This window comes from Dasypus novemcinctus, chromosome 2 (assembly GCF_030445035.2).
Source record: "Dasypus novemcinctus isolate mDasNov1 chromosome 2, mDasNov1.1.hap2, whole genome shotgun sequence".
Taxonomy (NCBI): Eukaryota; Metazoa; Chordata; class Mammalia; order Cingulata; family Dasypodidae; genus Dasypus; species Dasypus novemcinctus.
In genome coordinates, this window is record NC_080674.1 from 134,598,883 (window position 1) to 134,626,053 (window position 27,171).

At 38.4% G+C, this 27,171-nt stretch overlaps 1 protein-coding gene across 1 annotated transcript in view; it reads left to right on the top strand.

Annotated features, from left to right (window-relative positions):
• Positions 1–27,171, top strand: part of CCDC192 (coiled-coil domain containing 192) — a 229,482-nt gene that overhangs the window by 171,122 nt on the left and 31,189 nt on the right. The window contains exon 6 of the mRNA XM_023584453.3: positions 3,940–4,072. Coding sequence (XP_023440221.2) covers positions 3,940–4,072 — 133 coding nt within the window. The remainder of the gene's footprint in view (positions 1–3,939; positions 4,073–27,171) is intronic.

The window sequence follows — 27,171 nt, forward strand, 5'->3', positions numbered from 1 at the left end:
AATTGTATTTTCTGTAAGATATGACAAAGACATCTTTAGAAAAGATACTTTAGAGTTTTATTGGAGGGGTAAAGATTTTCCTCTTATGTATTGTTTTAATAACAAAAACAGAGTGCATGTCTACTACATCCCATGTGCAGTGCTGGGTGATATCATTTACGCAAATGCTATTTGATCCCCATAACAATTCTGTGGAATGGGATCTAAGGCTTGGAGATACCATGGGCCTGGCCCAATTTCTCATGGCCAGTAAGATACAAAACCCAGGCTTAGAATCCAAGGCCTTGATTCAAAGTTTATGGAAATATCCAGAAATTTTCAACAGTGCTGGCAATTCCATGTTGAAACTCTTCTATAAATAGCTGCCTAATTATTTCTAATGCCCATTGACTTTGTATAATGCAGGCAATTCAGCAATGTGATGTGGATAGATATTTCCTTTTAAAAACATTGTGCAAATACATGATTTCCTCCCTCATTTTACCCTGTAGGAGAAGGAGGAAAAGTGCAGGTATAATAGGAATTTATCTCCAAGCTATAAAGTCTTCCTATCCTTTCAGTAATCACAAAAGAGAGTTCATAAGTTACTAAGGAGACCATAACAGACTTCATTAGATTTAAGTACAACACTTTGGTTGCCTGGCTCTTGAATGCCAAAAAAGCAAAGGAAAATATTATCGTCATTGAAATCATTTGATGTCTATGACTAATAAAAAAGAGTTTTGGCAAATTGGTCTTTTTGAAATGCCCAAAGGGCTTGGTTAAATCTATGAATTAATGGTGTACAGAGTTCTGTGTGGAGAAAAGAAAAAAAAAAAAAAAAGATATTAAACTACTTAAAAATTTGTCTGAATAAAAAAAGGCCCCAACAGAAATCTTACACACCTAATCTAGGTCCATTTTTTAATATTTAATTTAAAATTATTTATCCTCTCCTTTCCCTTATAGTTAAATAATAGTTTGGACATTCTGAGTCAATATATCTTGAATTCTAAGGAACCCAAAGGCTATCTCAACCATCTAATCCAACTTTTCATAAATACCAGAATTCTCTTTAAAATATCCCTAACAACCATACCTACCTTAGAGACTCTGAGGGCTGAAGTGTCCATTCATGCATATGCTGTGCACGTTGGGGTAGGCTAGACCCCCAATTACCTCTTGACCCATGCTCCAAGGGCCTGCCTAAAGGTGTTTCATCTAGTCTCTGCTTGACTATTCCCAGAGCAGAGAGATTTTTGCCAGGAGCCACCCTATCTTGTTACCGGATGCAGCTCTGATCGCTGGAGGGTGTTTCTCATATTGTGCCAAAGTCTGCCTTCCCACGTCTTCTACCCATTCCTGCTCAGGGTATGTCTAGATCAACACTTTTTAACTCAACTGCCTATCTTCTTGTATAGTCCCTCAGATATTTGAAGCCAACTGTCATGACTCTCCTGTATATTGTCCTCTTTAAACTGAAGACCCCTAATTGCTTCTTCAGATAAAGTATTTATACAAATATTACAACAATAATAAGAGACAGAACATGTAATCACCATAAGAGAAAGACAAAAAAGTGGTCTGGAAATTTGAATGAAAAAGAGAGTCAAATTTCTTGCTGAAATAGAGAAGCACTGTGCCTGTCCACTGAGTTCCTATGCTCTCATTCATGTCATCCTGTCTAAATAGAAATGTAGCTTGTTAAGACTTTTTCTTAGTGACACTATGTCACCTCTTAGTGATCACCAAGTTGCTTTTATCTTTGGTTTTGTTTATTTGGTCAATGTCTACTTTGAGAGAAGTTTCTAGAGTAATACTGAGCTGCAGATGGATAGTTGTGACATGATTTGAGAATTTGAATTCCAACTACTAAGAATTAAGGAAGGGACAATATTAAGGAAACTAAACCTTCAGTTCTTTTCCCCCCAATATCTTATTATGAAAAATTCCAAACATACAGAAAAGTTGAAATATTTTCATAGTCACCACCTATTTACTAAAGAGCTAGGTTCTATGATTAACATTTTGCTATCTTAAATTTATCACATATCTATCCATTTCTTGATCCATCCATTAATCCATCTTATTTTTGCATTTCAGTGTAAATTGCATTTAGTACACTTAATCCCTAACACTACAGCCTGCCTCTCATTCTCAGGTCTTTTTTGATACTTTTAATTAGCACTCTCTTCTGAATCCCCCTTGCAATATTTTCCCTCATTCTCTCCGCTTTCTCAATTTTCATGTCTACATCATTCCTCTCACTTTCTATCCCTAAACTTCTAAATGGTAAAAGGAAGGTGTAAAAATCTGAGCATGGAACAGTTGTGAAGCGGCATCAGGAAAGGTCGCTGGTGACCTCACAGGTGTTATCACTGCAGGCCTGGATGAACCAGGTCTTCATGAACAAGCTGCCCTACGCACCTCACAGTAGAGGGGGTATAAATTGAAGCCAACTTAATAATTTACTGTGAGAATACCCAGCCACGTATTTTTCTTGATCAGCTCAGTCTTCCTGAACATGGCAAATTGTGAAGGTTTTCAGTGAATACTGAATTAGAAGAAGGGTATTAAGTAGGCCTTTGTGGAATGGAGGCAGGGACTTCATCAGCCTTGATGTTTCAACCTGCCTAGTTCAGTGCCTGACATCAAGGGGATTACCAGTGCAATGATGGAATGAATGTGTAAACATCACCACTCTAGTAAAACTGCCAAGCAGACCAGGTACTTGGCATTTGTGCTCAGGGTTCCTCTCATCTGGAATGTGCTGAGTGAGCACCCCAAATTCTACCCCAATTCCCTTTCAAGTTCCATGACTACCATTCTCCTTTGAAAAGTGTTTTCTCGTTTCAACACATTTATGCCATTAAACAAGCTTTAGTGAGACCCTGATCTTGCTGTGTTTGGTCTGGAAGTTAACCTGTCTTTGTATATATGTAAACTGGCTTTACTCTCAAAATATGAGAGTGATTCACTGCTGCCCTGGTGTACTCCCTTCGGAGACCAGGAAAGAACACAATATTCTTTGGTTAGCAAAAACCATTCCTTTTCCTATCTCAAGATTTATGTGTGATGGTAAAGGTTAGTCGTTTATTTTATGGGTTTCCTCTTACCAGCCCACAAAGAGTTGGCAAGGTAAACTCCTCAGAGGAAATGCAGCTACACAAAGTCAACCAAAAAGTGCAAATGCAGCACTTTTCACAACAGACAGCTTCTCTAGAGTTACAGATAAATGCAATTTTAACAAATCAAATCCACGCTGAAATTCATAAAAAGTGCTTTCCAGTCACGGAATCTTAAGGTGAATCCTTGGGTTACGTAACAACTTCCTATTCTAATTCTTTCAAAGGCTTGGAATTTCATAAATCAGATTTTTTTAAGGCATTCTGTCCTCTATTGCTGGGAAACCATTCTTACCCCTGACCTCTTTCCTTAAATAGATGCTATTGTAAATATCTGTAAATATAAGTTTTCCACAGTAGTATCTATTCCCCTTTAGAGTTTATTTGAATATAAACTATTATGATGTCCAGGGAAAATGATTCCGAATCAACACTCTGTCTGACTCTTTAATGTGGGTCTGAATCTACTCACATTCTGGAAACAAAAATTCAGATACTTTCAGGCATTAGCACCTCAGTGGTAAAATGCCAACTGGCAACTAGAGTTCTCTAATTGCCTGTATTATAAGCACAGAGTTCAGATCCAGATAAAACCCTTAGAGAGGGTAAAAGATACTGTGGTATAGAGAGTGGGCTTTCAATGTCGGGATTCAAATGCTCTGACCTAAGGAACTCATACACTGTTTCACCAACCTCAAAGAGGACGCAAACTAGACCAACAGGGGGCATTTCACCTCATCTGGGCTTCACAGGCCATGTTTGTTCAGACATCGTTAGGCCCTTTTGTTCCTTTGATGCCTCTGTCTCTAGTGACGGAAACTCTTATTTCTTTAAGAAACTAAAGCACAAAAAGAAAGTGAAAAAGCTACAAACTGATTTGGCAACAGCTAAGCAGGAGGCTGCCATCACAGTCCTGGAGCTCAATGAGAAGATAAAGACTCTATGTGAAGGAAAGCCAGCCCCTAGAGGTCAGTATTACCATTGTGACAGTTACCCCTGGCCCTTGGCCCTGGGCGATGGACACAGTTTTATTGGCAATGAAGCAAAAGGCGAGGCCTCCATGCGGTGCTGGGCAGCATCCTGGAGCAACCGCCTGGCCTACCCTCCAGTCACCACCAGGCAGCCAGCACCGCCGGGACAGCTGACTCCAGGTTCCTTCACTTCCACATTAAGAGAGACAGAGAGTGAATAAGCAATTGGTTAAAAACAAAGTCTCTGAAGCTGAAAGGGGGAAATGAAGCAGATCTGATAAGAGCCATTGCCAGAGCTGGGTGAAGGTGAAAGCATGAAAGCAGCAAATAGAGAATGGTCAGGGTGGGGTTCTAGATGTGTGAGGAGCTTGTCTAAAAGTGTAAACAGGGACAGCCAAGGGAAGAAATGAGTGTTTTAGCAATAGGCAAATAAGTTCGTGTTTTAACAATAAGCAAATGAGCCATAAACAACAGGAAACGTTAGTTGGGGATAAAATCTGGGTGTTTCAGAAGAATTTTAATAGTCACTTTGGTTTTGATTTTTTAAAAAAGGCTTCCAACTAAGAGACTGTACACATCAGGAAAAAAAACAAACAAACAAAAACTGAGATACCAAAAATTAGCAATACATGAGTTAACATTTCATACTATGTGCCAGACATTTTCTAAGCACTTCATGTATATTTAACTCTCAGAATAACCTCTGAGGTAAGTCTATTTATGAATTCCACAAGAATAAGCAGAGGCTTAGAGATGTTAATTACCTTGCCCCAGGTTAGACCTGTGCAAGCAGCCATTGGGCAGTCAGCCTCCACAGCTTATCCTACACCAGAATGCCTGCAGCAGCTCTGATGCAATAAGGATTGGGTTCTTAACATTTTGTCTGCTAAGTAGCAGCTATAACAAACTTTATTTATGCAAGGTGGAACTCAATTGAAACTGTGGTTCCCTGGGATGTGTCTTTCTTTTGTGTGTGTCATGCTTGTCAAGCCAGGAATATAAGCCATTGTTCTTACTCGGGCTTCCTTTATTACTCATAAGTAACCCTGGAAAAAGAGGAGTGATGTGGAAACAAATGGAGGAGGAGGAAGTAGGTGATGTTGTGGCTACAGAAAGGGAGACACTCCCAGCATCCTGACCACATGATAAGTCTTTTAGTATGAGTTTGGTTCTAATTTTTAATTTTGAATAGCCCAGGATATTGCCAGGCTGTTGTGGCCTGGGAGTGATATCAGTTCTCATTCTCAGAGTCCTTGGTTACTTTTCCTGCCTCTCAAATCACTTCAAAGAAATGTCTGAAAATATGCTGGTAACTTTAATGCACAATGACTATGATTTAAATACTGAACAGTTAGGGCCCACCCACCCACACTCTTGGACCTAGAATTATCACTGCTGCACTACTTACCTCCTGTCCTTTTATTAAATGTTTGTTTTCTGTTCTCAGACCTCTTTTGGTTACAAATAGTTACAGATGCCCCTGTAGTTACAGTTTAAGGAGGAAAAAGGATTTATCCATTTATTAGCACATATAAACAAAAGAAGACAAGGCAGGTATTTGTCTTAGAGTCCAGCAGATTCGAGTCTCAGATACCATCAAGACGCTCTCTGTGTCACACTTCTCGGCTTCTCCTCACCAAGGCTTCATTCTCCCAAGTGGGATGTCCCAAGATGCTAGCAATATGACTTAGCAGCTATGGGCTGGCCTCATTATCATTTCTCCTCCAGAGAGCAAAGAAAGATTTTCCTACTAGCTCCAGTTAGAAAAAACTCAAGAACAAAACTCATCCCTGGCTTGGGTCAGATATCCGTTCTCGACTTGGACCAATCTCTGTAGCCAGGGGTGGGAAACTAGTGTTGGACAAGCTTGGATCAAGCACCAGCCTCTGTGTGATGGGGTGGGGGAAAATAAGGGTAGGCAAGGAGGTTGTTCTGACTGGCAGATAACAGCAGAAGCACAGGGTTGGATTAGGATAAAAATACTTCCTTAATGAGAGGAATATCCCATTACTGGAAAAGAGAAGTGATGAGAAAACCAGCATGTCCAATAAACTGTCAGTCAGTAGCCAGGTTGAAAGATAACATAATGCTTAACTGGTCACCTATCCCATAGGTATTTGCACTCTAAAAATAGATTCTTCTCCATGAGCGAAACATCTTCATGACCCAAGATATAACTCTCCAAAGGTATAATTTCAGACCCCATAAAGATGAGGAATGAACCATTTTGGGAAAGGAGTCCCCTTCCAGCCCCCATTAAATTATATCATGATGTGCTATTCTGAAGACCTGCGGTATTATAACAATTCATATTGCAGAAATGAGGGGAAATGTTGATTCTAAATGACATATTTCCTGGATTAAGGTAAAGATACTTCTCTATTATAGTAAACTAAGGCCTATAGGTCTAACAAGCAGTTTAAGGATAATTTCCAAAGAAATTAGAACTGCTTTTTGTCCAAGTATACAATTTTTCCTTAGTTTGGTTTATTTTCCATGTAAGTCCATATATCGTGCTGCTGACCAATTCTTGTAATTGGGATGTGCCAGAATAAGGTACACTTTTAAGCTGATTTAAAATGATGAAACTGTGAGCTAACAAACTTTTTTTTTTTTTTTTTTTTACATAAACACAGTAAACTATTTCACTGGTTATGTACTTAAATTACCTCCAAGGAAATAAATGATTTATGTCTATCGAAAGTTCAGCTGAAAAGAAAAACACCTCTATTATAAAATTGGCATAGCAAAAAACTTACTTAGAGCCTGAGTGTTGTTTGTTGATTTTACTTTGTGCAAATAATCACAAAACAGATTCCTTTATTTCCACAGCATGCAAATGAAGTGTTTAAGACTTTATTTACTAGCAGAACTCACTGAAGTGCCTATTGTGCCTTCTTAGCTTTAAGTCCACCTTTGGGTAAATCTTGGTGCACAGGAAACTAAGGTTAAATTTCAAAAGGATCTTTGCTTCCTTTGACTTGGGAGGACAAAGTTACTTTGCAAAAGACTTTATTGACTAAGTCCTTTTGTTGATGCACAAGTATATAAGTCACTTGATGTGAAGAAAGCTCCCATTTTTGACCAGAATTATAAGAACCTGCTTATAGCTCTTACTTGAGCATGCTAAAGGGAATGTACCTTCCTGAATTATTTTCGCTTTTCTTTTAATACGCAAGTACTACCAAGTCAAGTATCTAGCACAGACAAACATGCTCAAATTGCCCCGGTGAAAATCATGTCAACTCGTATATCATCTCTGGGTTTTATTCCCTTTAATGAGATGATACCCAGGCAGTGTTCCGATGTCCTGGGGCAGGCTTATCTAGGGCTCAGTGTCTGAATGGAGCAAGTCATACTTTTGAGGGATTTTCAGCCACCCAACACTATCTTTAGATACTATTCAACTTATACCATTAATTTTGAGCAGACTACTGCTGACCTATATTCTTAAGAATGTTAGAATATGTATCTCTTTGCCAAGACTCTAAAGCCAACTCTAATCAACATTTTAAAAGATACCTTTTCTCCTGACGCTAACTCCTATCCATCCAGCCCAAACTTTCTCTACACTCTTTTTAACTTCTCCTACTGTAAAATCCCTCAGGATCAAAACTCCTATTGCAAATAAGGTATTAAGAAGACAATGATTTTAGGGTGATGAATATGTACTGGAATTAGATAATGATATAGTTGTACAAAATTGTGACTATGTTAAAAATCCCTGAATTGTACAATTTAAAAATGATTAAAGTGCTGACATTTATGTAATGTGAATTTTACCTCAATATTTTTAAAAAACAATGACTAAAAGAACCCTCACTAAGATCTGAATGACTAACAACTCTATCAAGTATGAGTATATTTTGCACTTTGGGTCTAAATTAAATCTGGACTTGCTAGAATTCTAAGTATTTAAAGAGAAGCCATCATAATATTCCTTGGAGCTTGTATGTTAAGGCCCATCCTAAATGGTTGTCTATTTGTATCTAGGTTTTTTGAACAATACCATCTTCTACTCTTCTACTTTCTCTCCTTGCAGCTCTTTTAAAGACTATTGTTCTCCAGACTAGGCACCAATTACTTAACCAATAGTCCTCCTGCGAACTTCTGTCACCATTGAACTCTGATATTTTACAAGTCTACCTAGAGTTTTCTAAGAAAGCAACAAGGAAGGTCCTGCAATTTCACAACCACTGGGACTTTGCCAAAATGCTCTGTTCCCACCTATGCCATCAGGATATATGGGGCTTAGTCTGACATTTGGTCAAAAACACAGACAGGCAACCTGCATTCCCTACTACCAAGGATTTAGTTGCCTTGCCAGAAAAAGACATACATTTAGGAAAAAAAAAAAAGTAGAGATTTCTTTTTCGGCAGGAAACATTAACCTAGCATTTGCCAAAAAGAGTTTTCTTTTAATGTACTACTACTAAAACTGAAGTTAGAGAAGCTATTCCAAGATGGAACCTTTTACATTTAGACAAATAAGCACGAGCAATTAGCAATAAAGAAAAAGAAACTGTAGAGGTGATAATTTAAGATCCTCCTAAATATAAAAATTCCAAAGGCATTTTGCTATTTGCCTGGTAGAAATAGCTTATATTTATCTTTGTAATTTCTAGGTCTCACTCATTCGCACCTGCCTAGTAGGTTGTCTCTTTCCTTCATCTGCTGAAAGTCTTTTTCCAAAATAGAATCATTGAAGCCTAAAGCCAAAATTTTCTCACTGATTTCAGAAGTTCCCTCAAGGATAAGCATCTCCCTAAGTGTTCCTGCAAAGTTTAGAGATAAATTGCAGACAAGACTCCCAAGAACTATCACTGCTGGCTGGGGGCTGTGACCTAATTCAATATGTGAAACTTTAGGCTGGTTCTAATTTTTAAAAGGAAATTTCAAAGACCTCTGGGTCTAAAAAGCACTCATATAAAACCTATACATTGATCAGGACTTTGTTGGTTGCAAGTGACAGAAACCAAAATGAAACTGGTTTAAGCAGCAAAGGAATTTATTAGCTCCAGAGGCTGACAAAGAGGCTGAGCCAAGGGGATTCTGGGTGACTCCCTTGGCTCCTTTGGCCTGTTCACACCAATCTGAGCTACTCTAGGCAGAGATTGGGTAAGGGTCTCTGGTTTTCCTTGCTTAACAGTCTACAGTGAACACCTGTTGTTTCTGCGTGCTCAGCACTACTCCTCCCCTCTTTTTTTTTTTTTTGGTAACAGAGGCATGATTCTCTTTGGGGGAACTACCCCTCCCCAGTTCTGTGCAGTCCTGTGGGACTGACAGTCAAGGAGTCCCTGTATTAGTCAGCCAAAGGGGTGCTGATGCAAAATACCAGAAATTGGTTGGCTTTTATAAAGGGTATTTATTTGAGGTAGGAGCTTACAGACACCAGGCCATAAAGCATAAGTTACTTCCCTCACCAAAGTCTATTTGGAACAAGATGGCCGCCGACGTCTGCGAGGGTTCAGGCTTCCTGGGTTCCTACATACCTGGGGCTTGCTTTTCTCTGGGTTCAAGGTTCCTTTCTTCCTGGGACTGACTTCTCTTTCCTCTACATGCTGACTTCCCAGGGCTCCAGCTTAAGCCTTCAGCATCAAATTACAAAATCTTAACTCCAATATTAAAAGTCCTCAACTCTGTCCTTCACCATGCCTTTTATCTGTGAGTCCCCACCCAACAAGGGGTGGGGACTCAAAGCCCTAATGATGTGGCTCAATCACAGTCAAAGCCCTAATCATAACTCAATCATGCCCAGGTACAGAAGAGATTACAAACATAACCCAATCATTCTTTTTGGAATTCATCAATTATATCAAATTGGTACGATCCCTTTTCCTCTTTGGCCCAGAGGAAGGCTTGTGACTAGCTGAGCCAATCATACTCTTTCCCAGGAATTTGAATCTTCAGCTGAGCTAAGTGAGGGAGGGCTGCAAAAGACTAGAGCTGATTCATTCTGGTAGTTGGGCCCTGGCGTCTAAGGCAATTCTCTATTTGTTTCTGGTACCTATATCATGGAGTTGCTTTCCTGCAGTCTGGTTTTGAAGTTTGTCCTTCAATACTGAGAGCTATCTTATATCCTTAATACATTTTTAAAAATTTGTTTAAGTTAATTGCAGTTGGCGTATCACAATTGCAACCAAAGAATCCTAACTTGTACCCAACTTCAGGGAACAGAGCTTCTTTCTCACCAAGGATATATACAGAAATGTCTGAGAAGGAATTTGATTAACCTGAGTTATATCACATTCTTACTCCCTGTATTAATCACTGGGCCAACCCAGTGGTTATTATCATTGATCACAACTGGGTCCTGTACTACAGCTCAAGGGCCAGGGAATACTATCAGAGGAAAGAAGATGGAAAGCTTTTTGGACAAAAGATAGCAGAACTCTCACCATCTTCTATAATCTACTTCTATAATCTACTTCTATAATCTAATTTATAGGCTTGGAGAAGGCAGCCATTCAACAAAAATCAGCTTTATCTTGCCAAGAAAGTACAAAATTTCTCTTTTCTTTTTCTTCCCTGCATTTTTCAAATTTCATGTTTAGAACCTTCCTTTGTGAAAGGTCTGGAAATCTATTTATTTTATAATAGCAAAGATTAAGAAGATCCATTCTGAAGTTTTTGGTTAGGTTCCAGTATTTTCTAGCTACACCAGCTGTGGGAATTCAATGATGTCAAGGTCTCCTCCCTCTTTTGTTTTTAAGACTAATTTTGGAATTATACCATTATCAGGAAATGGTGCTCCCTTCCTTCTGTCCATCCTTTAGGAATGTTTGTTTTGTTTTCTGGGTGTTTTTTTTTTTTTTTTTTTTTAAAGATCTTGTGACTTCTGTATCCAGAGAGGTTGGATGAAAGGGCAAGTACTAGTTAAATGTCAGACAAGGCACACAGGAATTACAGCTTAACCGTGGAGGTTGCTAGAATCGCCAGAGGAGTGCGTGCTGTTTGTGAATGCTGTTAAATAACCCGGATTAGAGTGAGAAGAAAGATGCTTCCTTCCAGGAATTTGCAGAGCAGTCTTGGGCACTCCTTTGTCAAACATCACCAGATGGGCATTTTATTTGCCAACATAAGCTGAATCGGAGAATTTGGAGTTGCCAACAACTGTCAGGCAGCTGTCAATGCCGGTGTAGCCATCCCTGGAACAAACCTCTTGTTGCCAGTGTAGAAAAACTGAATGGTGTTCTCCCCTGCACTCCCCAGAAACCTCACTATTATTTTATTAATATTTAGTGACTCATTGTTTCCTCATAGGAGGTTGAAGGTAGAGAACAACAATATAAATACATTTGGAGGGAAAGAGAGGACACTTTCTTGGAGCTCATCAAATTGAATTTGGAAAAGATGCACAGACCCAGACCCTGCTGTGATAGGAAATTATTCTCAAATGGGCAAGTAAGAGATTTTTGTTTGAAGGCACAAGATTTGTTTCTGGCCAGTGGGATAGTGTTAGACATATGTATTTATTAGATACACACCCCCAAGTACTTTGCTGTAGTCTGGAAGAATATTTGTATGTAAAGACTTGGACCAGTAACCTACTAAGCCTCTGAATTCCTCTATCAAATAAAGTCACAATTTGATAACATTTACCAAAGGGCATAGAATTCAGAAGAAATACAGAGGAAATGTAAGAGTAACAGCATTTTCCTGATTGCTTAATAGGCAGTTGGACTCAGAAGAAGTGTGTTAACTTGTGTTGGTATAATAAATGGTGCCTGCAAGATCTGAAAATGTTAAAGAACTTTTGCAGATGCTTTCCTTAATCCCGGAAACTGATGGCTGTGAACACTTCACTGATTTTCCAGTAAGACCTGGAAGTCCAGCCACAGCAAGCTATCCATCTCAATTTGATCTCAATTTGAGTATATCTGTTCCACAAAGATGGTCCAGACATGTTCCAGGGGTCACTTTTTCCCTTGGTCATTTCTAGTGAAGTGGGAAGGAGCCTTGCTTCTACTCTAGGGAATTATGAATAGAACTTGGCCAACAAAGGAGGGAGGGGCCCTCAGCCACAGAATGACCTTTATATTATTATAAATAGCCTCAAAAAGGTGACTTTCTGAGGGCAAGGAAATGAAAGGAGGCAGGAGAGATGGTGGAGAGATAAATGTGTGCTTAGTTGAAAGGAAGAAAACAAGAACGACTTCTGAGTTTCCAAAGGTAAAATAAGAAATTACAAGAATCAGGTCCATAGAAGGAAACTGATTAATTTAGGTCTATACAATCCTAATATAACCTTGGCCCTTTGAAATTTACTATATCCATAAGGGCAAACATTTTATCTTCCTGAGCTGAATGTAATAGTCAGGATTCTGACTCCAACTCTTCTATGCTGGCCCACAAAATATCAACCTATTTGGCAAAAGTCCCTTCAGTTCCCTTTTCCCAGCTGACCAGTGAAACAATTTAGATGGACTGTAGGTCTTTCAAACTCTGAATGAGTGCTGAAAGCTCTGGTCTTATCCCAGGGAGCGAAATAATTACTAACAAACCCAGTTAATTTTCTATATGGTTTTAAAAATTAAAAAATAGGGTATGCAAATACCAGACTCTATTTTCATTTAAACTTACATGTAATGTTAATTAATTTTTATTTTTATTCACTGTTTTTAAAAAACTAACTTAAGTTTTAAAATGAGAATGCTTTTACAATATACTTCCCATTTCAGAATTATATTATATATCTATAATGGTCGTATTAGAACTAAAGATAAGGAAATACCATCTGAAATAAGTTCTGACATAAATATACATTCATACTCAAGAATATTTGATATCAAGACCATGCTACAGAATACTAAATATATTAATACTACACTTAGAGTTAAAAATGTATTGCAGGAAAGAGTAAAATGCATCATCTATTTAACTGATTACAATCATGGATCTTGGCAGCTAAAACTTGGAATCTTAGATGCTAAGGTTAGTAGAACATAATTACCTCAACAAATTCAAAAGAATGTCAGGAGACATTGAGTGTAATAGAGTGTTGGCTATCCTGAAGTTGAAAATCAGTGCTTTTCTTTTATTAATTGTATCTAAAGAAACAGACTTTTGTATAATCTATCTGTCTTGATGTCATGAACAAAATTTACAGATGCTGGTGGCTCATCTTTGCTTTTTCATATCTATAACTTTTCCATATAAGTCTCAAGAGTCAGTAATTGAATTTAAGAATATATGTTCTTCTTTTGAGATGGCTTTCAATTTAAAATCACAAGGAAATAATTTACTTAACAGAAGCTGTGGGTTCTTAACAAAGATATATAATGTGGAAATATTAGAGAAAATAAATACCTTAATTTACTTGTCAATAAAGTTGTACGAAGATGCAAAGAATTCACTTCAGGATGATTTCTTAAAGGAAATGGAAACTAGTTTGAGATATTCCTTTTTCTTTCTCCATGAACACGTGCTCATGAATGCTTTTATTTATATCAAGTGTAAAGGCTTTGGTTATTTTTTTTTTTTTTTTTTTTTTCCTTTTTTATTTTTTTATTTTTATTTTTATTTTTTTTTTTAATTTTTTTATTTTTTATTGACTTTGTAATAATATTACATTAAAAATATATATGTGAGGTCCCATTCAACCCCACCCCCCCACCCCCCCCTCTCCCCCCCCCCCAACAACACTCGTTCCCATCATCATGACACATCCATTGGATTTGGTAAGTACATCTTTGGGCACCTCTGCACCTCATATACATTGGTTCACATCATGGCCCATACTCTCCTCTATTCCATCATGTAGGCCCTGTGAGGATTTACAATGTCCGGTGATTACCTCTGAAGCACCATCCAGGGCAGCTCCATGTCCCGAAGATGCCTCCACCTCTCATCTCTTCCTGCCTTTCCCCATACCCTTTGTCCATTATGTCCACTTTTCCCAATCCAATGCCACCTCTTCTATGTGGACACTGGATTGGTTGTGTCCATTGCACCTTTATGTCAAGAGGAGGCTCAGATTCCACCTGGATGCTGGATGCAATCCTCCCATTTTCAGTTGTAATCACTCTAGGCTCCATGGTGTGGTGGTTGTCCTTCTTCACCTCCATCTTAGTTGAGTGTGGTAAGTCCAATAAATCAGATTGTAGGTGCTGGAGTCTGTTGAGGCTCAGGATCTGGCTATCACATTGTCAGTCCAGAGATTCAAATCCCCTAAATATATCTTAAACCCCAACATTAACTGCACCTCCAGCACATTAGCATGAAAGTCTTATGAAGGGAGATCCCATCTGAGTCCAGATTCATCACACATAAACACCATTTCCAAAGAGGGGCCATCTGCCCTGGTAGTTAACCCCATCGGCCATGACCATAACTCCCATGGGTCTCTTTAGCCCTCAAAGGAACCAATATCTGGGGGTTGTATCTACTTTATCTGTCTCTCTGACTCTGCTCAGTTGTGCATGAGGGCAAATCTTCTGCCAGCCTCCAGACTCTTTTTTAGAAACTCGTAGCCATATAAACTCATTTCTCCTTTCCATTTCCCCCTTACTTTAGGTCAAACAGCATTTTAAAGTCATGGTATTTTATGTAGACATGGATATTCTGCTGATCCGCATTGAACCTTCCGTATAAGGTCATTTTCCAGTTGCATCATCAGTTGGTAGTTGATAGTGGTCCCTCGTTGCCAGGGAGGCTCATCCCCGGGTGTCATGTCCCACGCTGGGGGGAAGGCATTGCATTTACATGCTGAGTTTGGCTTCGAGACTGGCCACATTTGAGTAACATGAAGGCTGACAGAAGGAAATTCCCAGGCACAAAGTTGCTCTAGGCCTTGTTATTATTTTGGGTTTATCAGCTCACAAGCATAGTCATTAGTATCAGGGGCTCACTGTTGAACCCTCACTCCCTCCCGGTCCCCACCACTGTACCTGGGAGACTGTCGCTGCTCCCCTAGGGACCACGACAGAGCACAACTGGCCAGGAACCCAGTACCCCCCCTACTGTGGTTTTTAATTGTTGCCACTATGAGTATATCCAAACATTACCATGCACCCTGGACATATGTTCTGTACAGCTCCCTGTCAGTCATATATCAAGGGCTTTGGTTATTGTATGAAAACATTTCCTGAAGAAAACTGATCGACCTAGCAGTCTTTTATTGCCTCAGTTATATCAGTTTTCCTTTTTGGTTATTTAAGCTAAGGCAATATACAAATACTCTTACCCTCTTTAAATAACTCATTTCATATGTTTATTTCCTGCTTAGGGAAATTTTATTTATATTATTCCTGGATGTATTAAACTGCATTCATTGTAGTTAATACTATTTGTTGCTTATGAAAGTTAAGCAAGAGTGAAAAAAAACCCTGATTGTGCTTCAAGGGAGGGAAAATAAAACAAAATAAGTAAAGATTATATTACAGAAAAATAAAATCCACACAAAATGGGTATAACCCAAACCTAGTTGAAATACCATATGGAAACTCCAGCCATATGCAACTACTGGCAGATTCCCCCTAAGTGCCATTCTGCATCTCTAGGATCTTAGCACCTGATGCTTCCTAAGATGCCTTGACCTTTACCCTCTCCCCACACCTGCCTCTTTGTCTTCTGATTCTTCTTCAGGGAAGACTTTTGTGAGTGGCCCATCGCCACTACCACTTTCCCAGCCATTCCTTGGTCTTAAAATGAATTATGTGACCATAGACCCTGTACACACCACAGTTACACTATTATAAACATCACTTTGCCTGTCATTCTTTACTAATCTCTTGAAAAGAACCAGAATGGTGTCATATTTTCTTTTTATCTAAAACCTAGCATAGGGCTTGGCACATGCCTGATGGTCAGGAAATGTTTGCTGGATGAATATTTAATAAAACTTAATGTGATTCTGTCCTGGTCTACTATTGCTTAATATGTTTGCACATTTCTAGGTGATGTGTAGAGTTTGCTTATGAAATTTTTAAAAAAATTAAACCCACCAGAGTGGCAGCTTTACAATGAAACACACTTTCGATTACCAGTGATGTCTATGCAATTCATTGCATAGCTACTGGCTCCGGGATTGAAGGAAATAATCAAATCCTGGGATTGTTTGAAATATCAGTGATTTTATGGTCTATCGTGAGAGACCAATTTTGACCTAGCTTCCAGTTGTGTTATTTTATGACTGTTAACTTTACCATATCAACTCATACAAATGGAATATATATATGTATATATATATATGGAGAACTTAATATCTAGAGCAGGGGTTTTTAACCTTTTTTGTTCCATGGACCCCTTTGCCTGCCAGGTGAAAACCGCAGATCCCTTACTGAGTCTACACTATACTATGTATTATTTAATAAGTACATCACACCTGTACCAACATGTCCCCACAAGAATAATGTTCTTTTGAATTTCAATTCAAGCTCATGGACCCCTTGTTAAGAACATCTGATCTAGAGTTTGGTGTCCAAATCAGAGCTTTGTCACGAAATTGGCCAGTCCTATAAAACTGAACTGAACATTAGTTCCAGAGTCTTTTCTATTGTACTCCCTTAAACTCTATTTGGCCAGCACCCAGCACCCTTATGTTACCTACGCCTTGAGCCACTTTGACCCTGCCCACTGTGCACACCACTTTCTGAACTACCTTGACCTCCTCTGGCCCTATCACTGGTCAAAAGCTTTATATTTATTCCTTTGGATCCATTTCTCAAGGTGACCTCTCTGATTCTCATTCCTATCCTTGATTAATTGATAAGTCCTGTGTTGTGTATCAGCTACTATTTGCTTTAGGTAACATGCTGCCCAATTCTAGCCCAAACCCCTAGGACTCTCCCATATGGGCTGATGTTCCCACTAACTTCATTTCATTCCCATAGATAACCAAGATCTCTTAGAAATTTCATCTTCAAACATCTTGCCCAGCTTCTCAATTCCTTAGATCTTGGTTACCTACCGTCTGGCCCTTCAAAAATGTTTCTTTTCTTTAACCACTTCAGTGCTTTACACAGAAGGTGTGTTAATTATGCAGGAGCACAGTCTGGTAATACTGCTCTCATAGTCAGAAATTCTTCAGTGGATTCTCACTGCCTGTGAAATAAAGTTGATGTTTTTTAGCCTAACGTGAACTGGTCCTTACATATCTTTCTGGATTTATTTCTTAAAACTTCTATTTACACATTCATATTCCCTCTCTCCACATCTGCCTGACAAAATACCTGGTGGAAGTCATCTATCTCTGTTTTCCACTCCCGCTGAAAAAAATAACATAACCTGCCTGATTGCTTTCTCTTTGTTTGCATGATCATAGACCTCAAAGGAGTATACAACTTTGCCAAGCAAACCAGCCATGATTTTTTCCCAGTAGGTTGCTTTTCCACTCTGTAAGATAACTATTCTGAACTCTGATACCTTCCTCAAACTTCCTACCCCCTCTCCTACAATTACTCACAGCGAATGACCTCATCTATGATTCACTGAGAGTACCCAAGCTGTCACTGAGAGTACACATTGTTCCATCACCAAATATAAATTCTTGCTTCACCTTTTCACCTGTGCTTCCCTGATTGCCTTTTGTAATGAGTGGAGAAAGTATTCCTCCTCCAGCTCAAAGCCTATCCTCCCACTCTCAAGCTCCAGGCCCATCATTCTTACCTTTCCCAGGCATGTCACTTATTTACCCCATCCCACATTTGCATCATGGACTGCTTCTTTACTAGCTTATCCCCACCTGCATAGTAGCATGTCATGTCTCTGAAAAAAACTTCCCTTGATGCCTCCTCACTCAATCTCTGTCTTGTTCTTAATTTTGGCAAGAGTTCAGAAAAGATTACCTCCACAGTGTCTTCACTTCCTCACATCCAACCCATTTGCCTTGCTATCCATTACAGTCTGGTTTTCCCCATCCCATTTAGATGACTGCATTCAACTAAAACTGCTCTAACTATATTACACAATAAAACACATGATATAAGACCCCAGGTAAAGATTTCTATCTTCATCTTACTTGATCACTTAGCATCATATAACACAGATGACCACTCCTTTCTTCTTGACACATGCTTCACTCTTTACCTATGTCAAGTCACAGAGTTGTCTTTTTCTTCTTCTTCCTTACAGTTTCTCCTGTAGACCTTGCTGAATCCTATTTTATAGAACTTCTAAAGATCTTGAGGACCCAGTCCAGGGCCCTCTTTCCTTTTGTATCTTCAGTTTTCCCCTGGATTATCTCATTCATCCTCCAGGTCTAAATAAAACCTATAGTCTAATAATATATAAATTTACATTCAGGTCTCTCTTCTGAGTTTCAGATTCATATATTTACAGGTAAATTTTATATTTCCTCTTGTTTATCTACTCTTCAACTCCAACTCTGCTTTGGAAATGGTCTTCCCCTATTCTCTTCCATCTCAGGCAATGACACTACCACCTACCCAGTCACTCAAGCTATATACACTGGTAAGAGAAATCCAAATTGCAACAAATACAGCAAAGGAAATAAATGGAGTTCCATGAAAAATAATAGGTTGGGGGAGAAGTGCAAAACAAATTGATGAGGTAGGTCAGCAAAATGGCATTTCAACTGAAACACAAATGATGAGAAGGAGTCAAGTATGTGAGAGGCAAGGGAAGAGCATCCTCCAAAATAGTAAATATAAGCCTGTTTTATGGAAACAGTTTGTTGGATTTGAGGAATAGCTACAAATCCAATAACCAACAAGCAAAATGAGTGAGGAGAAAATATTAGAGAATGAGGGTATAAACAGGTGGAGCATGCAAAAATAAAATTTTGAAAATATAGGCAGGGAGATCAAATGCCAGTATTTCAATAGTCCAGGTGAGAGGTGGTCATGGCTTGGACCAGTACATTGGCAAGAAGAGATTTAATCTTTATTTTGGAAGTAGAACCAGTGAGACTTGGTGTGATGGATTGGATGTAAAGATGAAGGAGTTAAAGGTAACAAAGATGATTACTAGGTTTCTAATTGGTGAAAAGAAGCAACAGGCAAAATGGGGAAGAGTGGGGAAAGAGACTCTTTAATCCCAATCAAACTGAATTAGAAGGCATAACCCACTGAATGGAGAAGATTTCTGAAGGGTGTGCCCCCCAAATGAGTTTTAAATTTTGTATATGGGTTAATCATATAGATTAAGAGGTATGTGTGGGATGAGGCTTGAAACAGAAGTAAATTCCTAAAAGAAAGGACCAAAAGATTAAAGTCACGAATATCTGTGGTTTTTTTTCCACCTGGAATATCATCCCCTAATTCTCCATTTCAGTGTCTAAAATTTATCAAATCTTCAAGTCCCAGGTGAAATGCCGGCTCTTTAGCCCCCCCAGGCACTTATTTATGTTTTTTTAATGACATTTGCCATCTTTTTAGCTTATATAATAATTTGTGTTTATTTCTTCCTTTTTGGATCATAGCTCTTTGATGGCGTGCATTATACCATTTGCATATTCGTATCCTCTCAAAATATCTAGCACTGTTGCCTTGCATAAGGAGGAATATCAACAAATGTTACTACTTTTATAAAGAATGGAATGAAAGATGTTGTACAAATTACTAAGCTTAAAATCAGATAAGAGGTTATAATGAATGTTGATTGTAATAACTGCCATTTAAAGATTCTTAATTTCAATTCCTTTTTTTTTTTTTTAAGATTTATTTATTTATTACATCTCTCACCTGACTCAGAGTTCAGGGTTAGAAGGAGAAAAGGTAGAGAACAGGTTATGTGAAAATATGAAAACCAACAAAATAATGCTCACCATTATTTCAAGTGACAAACAATTAGCTGGAATCCAAATAGCATGGGAGGCAAGATTGATAGTAAGTATATCTGCCAACATCCTGTTTGAAAATCTCAGCTAGGATCAGAGGTATCTGAAAACATCCAAAAGGGGTTTTCTCCAAGAAGGAGTCATGTTCTCTGCAGCAAAAAGTCCTAAATATCAGTATAGGATGTTAGAAGTTGAACAGAACTTGGTGATCATCTTGTCCAACTCCCATGTTTTACAGATGAGAAAACTGGGGCCCAGAAAACCCTCTCTCCACTCTGCTGCACTGGGGGGCACCAAGAAGTAATGAACAGAATATGGACTTTGGAACTGTACAGAATTGGGTTCGGACCCCAGCTCAGTCACTCAGACTAGTCCCTTATCATCTCTGAGCCTCAATTTCCTCAGCTGTAATATGAGGATCAAATACTTTGCAGGGTTGTTGTGAGATTAGAAATAATGTATATAAAGTGCCTGGAGCATACACAACCAACAAATGCTAAGTCTTATTGCTCACAGTCCTGGGTTAGTGGCAGAACAAGGATCCCTGCCTCAACCCAGTGTGTTCCCAACATAACTTTAAAGATTCCCAGTCAGTAGATCTCCTTCTACAAAGAAAGGGGAAGAGGAGAAGGTGGTATACTCTTCTATAAATACTTAGGCCTTTAATAGTCTAGAAATATCAAGTGAGTCAGTATTTTGTAAAATGCCAAATGGAACTTACTAATTTTTCCAGGACATCAACACAGCAAAGAATAGTTCACCAGAAGGGGCAGACATCTAATAACTTGAGGAGAACACCTCTAATATGACTGAAGGAAACTTTCTGACCTGAATCCTTCATAGTAGGCCATTATGTAAGGAGATGGAGCGTTGTATTTTTAATATATGTACCCCAAAATAGGTTTTATAAATTATATAATGGCCTGTTTTTTTTAATTCAGGAAAATTGTATTAGATTTATTGAACAGTTGAGACAGAAAAAAAAAGAAGAAATCCAAACTGTTAAGGAATGAATGAATTATAGCAGAGAGGAAAAAAATTTCTTAAGCCTGCATGGCTTGTAAAAGAGTGAGTCATAGATGAAAATTTTAATTTTCCAAATTACTTACCTCTTTTGTATGTGTACATGACATGGAAATACAAGCCCTACCACTTACAGGATAGGTTTAGTGAATCACAGTCACTCTGACTTCTCAAGTCTTTCTGTCCTATCTAATTCTAATTCACATATGTAGGCATAGTCATTAGCCAGGGCATGTTAAATGAGGAGCAACAATTTAAAGTTCTGTACCCAGGAATCTGCTCTGCTGAATACCTTCTTAGGATAAGCCCCTTTGAAAATTAATATGAATCATTTATACTGAAGCAGGATTAACTCTATAAGGGAATTCCCTAAATAGTTTCTACTACTTGGATTGTTTCCATGTGTGTACATTTGCCATTACAGTAGCATAGATCTGGGTAGCTGAGACAGATAAGTGATATATAGGACCTTAGAACCAGACAGGATCTTAGCAAGGCCACAGATTAGCCAACAGGCTAAATACAGCCTACCAAAAAGTTGTAATTGTTTCTTTTTTTATTATTATTTTTAAAAATTTATTTCTCTCCCCATTCCTGCCCCCGCCCAGTTGTCTGCTCTCTGTGTCCATTCTCTGTGTGTTCTTCTGTGTCCACTTCTGTGTCAGCGGCATCCCATATATGTGTCTCTTTTTGTTGCGTCATCTTGCTGCGTCAGCTCTCTGTGTGAGCGGTGTCATTCTGGGCAGGCTGCTCTTTTTTCGCGCTGGGTGGCTCTCCTTATGGGGTGCATTCCTTGTGCGTGGGGCTCTCCTATGCAGGGGACACCCCGCGTGGCATGGCACTCCTTGTGTGCATCAGCACTGTGCATGGGCCAGCTCCACATGGGTCAAGGAGGCCCTGGATTTGAACCCTGGACCTCCCATATGGTAGGTGGACGCCCTACCATTGGGCCAAATCTGCTTGCCAAAAGGGTGGCAGCCTCCCCATTGGGGAATCGAACCCTGTGTCACAGGTGGGAATACTCACCATTATACTAACGAAGATGGTGTAATTGTTTCTTAAAGTATTGGCTTATGCTCTATGTTAGATATTTTGCTTGCACTAATTGCAGCCATTTATAAATAGATTTCATATTAAATCTGGACTTCCAGCTTCTGTTGAAAAGTTGGACAATCTGGCAACACAGGACCTACATTTCTGCCTGGCAACCTTTATTTAGAGCTGAACAGTGACCACCCTCTTACATGCAGTGAGTTCCAGTCACCCAGCTCCCATCACTCCCAATGGGTTACCCTGCCCAATTTCATTATCCTCAGAACTCCAGACCTATCCAAATTTACATTTTAAGAACAGAAAAACCAAAGTCCAGAGAAAACAAAAGGCTAAAGCCAGATCCAAACCTCATTTTTTGTCAACTATGTCTTTTACTTTTTAGAAAGTAGTTAATGCATATTAGATTGTTACTTCCTAAGAGATGAATAAGCAAAAATACAACCAAAGCAGGATTTATAAGAAATAAAATCCTTAGGTAAGAAGTAGTGTTTACTCAGGCAAAAATATTATTGATTATTGGTTGCTACAAAGCTTGATCTTAGGTTGCAAACAGAATATCTTCTCTTTTAGAATGAGGCCTAACTATTATCAGGTAATTGCCTTTGTATGACCAAAAAAACACAAAAAACAAGAAAACCCCACAAAACCTCCAAATGGGCTTTATTGGTTTTCAAATGTTAATATATATAAAAGTAATTTGGGAATTAGTGAAAATTTTAATTCTTGGGTCTTTTCTGATTTAACACATCTATTTTGAGATGGAAGAATTTGACTTTTTCATGAATATCATAGGTGATTACACTTACCCATCAGGGTAAGAGGTCACTTTGACTTCTTCAGGTCTGATCTTAAGTTCCAGACCTTAATATTCTATTCCTCTTCATTTAAAGGATGGAAATTTCCTGCTTGTGGTCTCTGTTTCTTTTCCTTCTTTTTCTGTGCTCTCTGCTTCATGTTTCATTAAGGGAAAATCCAAAGATCTTGTGACTGACACGGTTTGGAGGCCCAACCCGCCAAGGATGTACTAACCGTTGTCATTTGGTTACTAACATACAGTAACTCCTAATTATTCTACTAACTTTGCTCTTCTGTCTAAAGAATGCTTCCTTCATATTTAAAAGAATTGTTCCTTTATGAACCAAGTCTGCCAGAAGGTTTTATAACTTTAGTTTGAAACTTCAGGTCAATTTTTTTGTGTGTTTCTTCCTGAAAACTTGTGTTTTTAAAACGTTTTAAACTTCATCTTCTATAACTTTTAAACAGACTTTTACTATAACTGCCTGCACAAAATATATATTGCCCTATAGCAGTTTCCTCACATTTGGCGATTATTTTATTTCATTTAGTTGAACTAGATCTCATATGTGTATTATATCAGAATCCATTTGCTTGTTCTTTTCATTTAAAGCAATTTTAAAGAGAAAAAAAATTATTTTCAGTCCAAAATGAAGTAAAAAAGAAAAAAAAGTTTAGTCTGTTATAGGGAAATGATTGCCAACAAGAGATATGATAATGAACCACAATTAATCCACATTGAAACTCTAAAGAAGGGATACCACATTAGAGAAGAAAAAGAAGAAATAAAACAAAACACTTCATCGAAACATCAAGTTGAATTCCCAGCAGGATAATTTTGAATGTGAAAGTTAAGGCTTTTAAGTTGTGAGTGCTAACAATAGAGCAATTCTTGATGTTAAAGCAGGCATATCTAATCAGGTCACTCTTATAATAAGAAGTAAGGCACTGGAGGATATTTAATATTATCAAATGGAAAAGAACCTTATGTATATGTGAAATAAAAGAGTTTTAGAAAAAAAAAGCATATTTAGGGTTTTTTTGTTGTTGTTCTTCCTCTTAAGAATTAGGCTTTAGAGAGTTTTCTATTTTTTTTTTTCTTCAAAAGCTTTGTAGTAGAATGGGTTCTCTACTTTATGAAATCACTTTTTAAAAAGTCATTTGAGAATGTAATAATAACTGAGAATATTTCAGTTTCTACTGTATTTTACTTCTAAAGTAACTTCTATTATTCTAGAATATAAATTAATGAGCCCCAGAAGTAATTAATTTGACATGATCCTTTGCAGTAATTAAGACTTTACCTGATATCAAATGAGAAATTTAAGGTACTGGGTAATATAACAGTAATGGTTTGAAAGAGTTAACATCAGATTTATGATTAACATCAGTAACTTGGGAATTGTATCACTAAAAAAACATGCTAGAATATATTTTAATGGCCTGAAAGAGACTCTAATATGGTCAAAATATTATAGTTGATCGAGGAGGAAAGCTGTTTCAGTTACTCGATTCAGAGTTCCCTATGTAACAGAAAGCTTGTTGATAGGTGCAGTAATTTCAAAAAACAGAAATTGTGTGTATATGTGTGTGGGGGGGGGGGGGGGAGGGAGGGAAGGAGAAAGAAGGGAAGAAAGGGCCCTGAAATCATGACCTACTTGGAGCAGCAGTAAGTGGTCTTGCTTGGAAGGGGTGAAGGAGATGGGGAAAGGAGAGGGGAGATAGGACAGAGAGGTTGTTTGGTTCCATGAAACGGCCAGAATATGGAAGGTTCAGCCTTATGGGAGCCCATTCCCAACTCTGCATAGCATACTCCATCCTCGGCGTTGTCAGACTGGGTGGTGGAGGGTAGAAAGGCAGACCTGGAGAAAGACAGCCAGCCATCTCTGACCAAAGTGATTCCAGAGGAAACCTGTAGTAGTTCTATACTTAGGACAGAATTGTGGTTTTCTAAATAACTCCTGAGCCTCTGGGGTGCATCGGTCATATCTAATAAGGACAGATATTTTGCTGTGAGCAGAGATCCCTGAGTTTTACTCTCTCTGTAGAGCCTGATCTCGATTCCGTGGCAGTGGTAGCAGCCACAGAGTGAGTTTCTTAGAGTCAAGTAACTTTTTAGGAAGAAAATAGAATTTTATGAGTGAGCCATGAGTCACAGATATGTTTTGAAATGTAGTTCCAAATGTTACAGAATGTTGATAATTTTAAACTCCAGAGTGAAAATTTAGGAATGATGCCTTTATTTCTCTATTACGCATTTTTATAGGGAGCACAACCGTTCTTTCCAATAAAGCAAAATATGATTTAATACAGAGGTGAAAAGAGGACAAACAAACTTGCCTGAGGAGGTAGATGTTCAAGAAAAGAGGTGGAAAGGTTAAGGCACTTAGCAGAAACACAGGCCTGGCCCAGGCTGTTGACCTCAGCACCAAGAGTACACGTGAGGTTAGCAGAGGAGGCAATGGTGGGAGAGTTTCTGGGACGAGGCAATGGTGGGAGAGTTTCTGGGACGAGAAGAGGACTGCCTTCCTCATCAAGCTGCAGGGTCAACAAGCCAGAGGCCCTGCTCTTGTTTAAAATGCCAGCATAAATGTAAAAAGTTCCCTCTGAGTGAGGGTGGGGGAAGATTCAATGAGGAAAAGAAGCCTTAACTTGCTGATCTTTCAAACAATTGCCCAGCAGAGAATCTTCTGACTCAAAGTTTTATTCTGGGGTTTACAGAATTTTGACTTAAAGACTCAGGCTATACCTAGATCCTGTCAGTCCAGTTTTGCAATTTAGAGTGTTTTTGAAATTACAATAAGTTCAAAACAATATGGATGTTTATCCTCAAATATTTCCCCAAATACCCTGAATATGTGGATGTCCATAGGAAGGCAATGGGTTTAACTTTGTCTATGTGGTAATTTTAAACTGCAGAGTAAAATTTAGGAATGAGGCCTTTTTAATTTGCGGTTATGCATTTCATAGCGAGTGGGAAAAATCTTTCTGTCAGTGTTTACCCTCAAATTTGTATTTCCATTGATAATTAAGTGATGGCTTCAGATTCCCAGAAAAAAACCTGCCCAGCCAGTTCCAAAAAGACCCTGTCACAAGTGTTAAGAACCAACATTTCATACCTTTTGCACATCCCAATGTTTTATTTCATCTTGTTATAGCTTTTCAACTGTTGTTTTACTGAAATTGGGTAAACAAATTTGCATAGAATGCTGGGCAAAGTTTAAACAGCATTTTAGCAATTCAGATTTCTGGTTTCTTTGTGAAGTCAGATATGGCAGCCTCCTTTGAATGGGGCATTTTACCACAATCCTCACTTGCCCTTCTCACTCATTCACGTTTATCTGTTTACCACGTTTATTCACATTTACCATGTTTTCCTATACTTTGCAGAATTTTGAGTTTTCAACTCCTGACCAAGGGCCTTTTGGGCTCTGTGATTAGGAAGGACCAGAAGACTGGGAAACCAAACTTGCCAACAGAGGTTTCCTGGAAACCTCTTCTGCCTAATTTACTTGAGTTCAAAACAAAATACAAGTTAGAAATGCAGTGATTCTAGTATGGCAGATGGCTACATTTAGCCTCTTGGGGATGGGGAAAGTGGTGACCCTTCTCTCTAAATAAACCAAAAGGCTGTCAACAAGCTGTTCAAGAACTTATTCCCAGAGCTTTCCCTTCTTTGATGGTTGACACAATGAGGATCGATACAAAATATCTTTATGCTACCTCTTCTGTAACTTGTCCAAAGCTATTAGAGACTTTAAGAAGCACAACTAGAAGGCCAGTGTCCCAAGACCATTTTAATTATGACCCTTGGAAACCAGATGTTAGGAAAAAAGTGACAAAGGAGTTAAGAGTAAGACAGCACTGCTTGAAAATTGGTATTCTACTTAAAGCAGTGACTCACGATGAAAGTGGAATATATATTCACATAATCAGAGCATATTTTCATAAGCATTCTTACATATAAGGTGATTACTCTTATCTCTAACAAAATGCAAAGCATCCAATATTTCATTGATGATACTATTAAACAAAATTTTAAATAAGATGAATATTGCCCGTAATTACACTCTCAACAAAATATTTTTTTCATAATAACTCTCCATATACACATACATATATGTGTGTTCTGTGTCTACATTTTTATAATTAAAATACCATATATTGGGGAGTGAACGAGGCTCAAGTGTTTGAGTGCCTGTTTCCCACATGGGAAGTCTTGGGTTTTGGTTCCCTTTGTCTCCTAAAAACAAACAAACAAACAACAAGCAAACAAATGAAAAAACCAATTCGGGGCAGCCAATATGGCTCAGTGGTTGAGTGCCGGCTTCCCACATACAAGGTCTCAGGTTCAATCCCCAGCCTGTACCTCAAAAAACAAATCAAACAAACACGCAAAAACTGTATATTTTGTTCTGCTATTCTAGTAAGATTTTTAAGTTTCAGTACCATGGGGATCTCAAATATGATGAATAAATGGTATGTA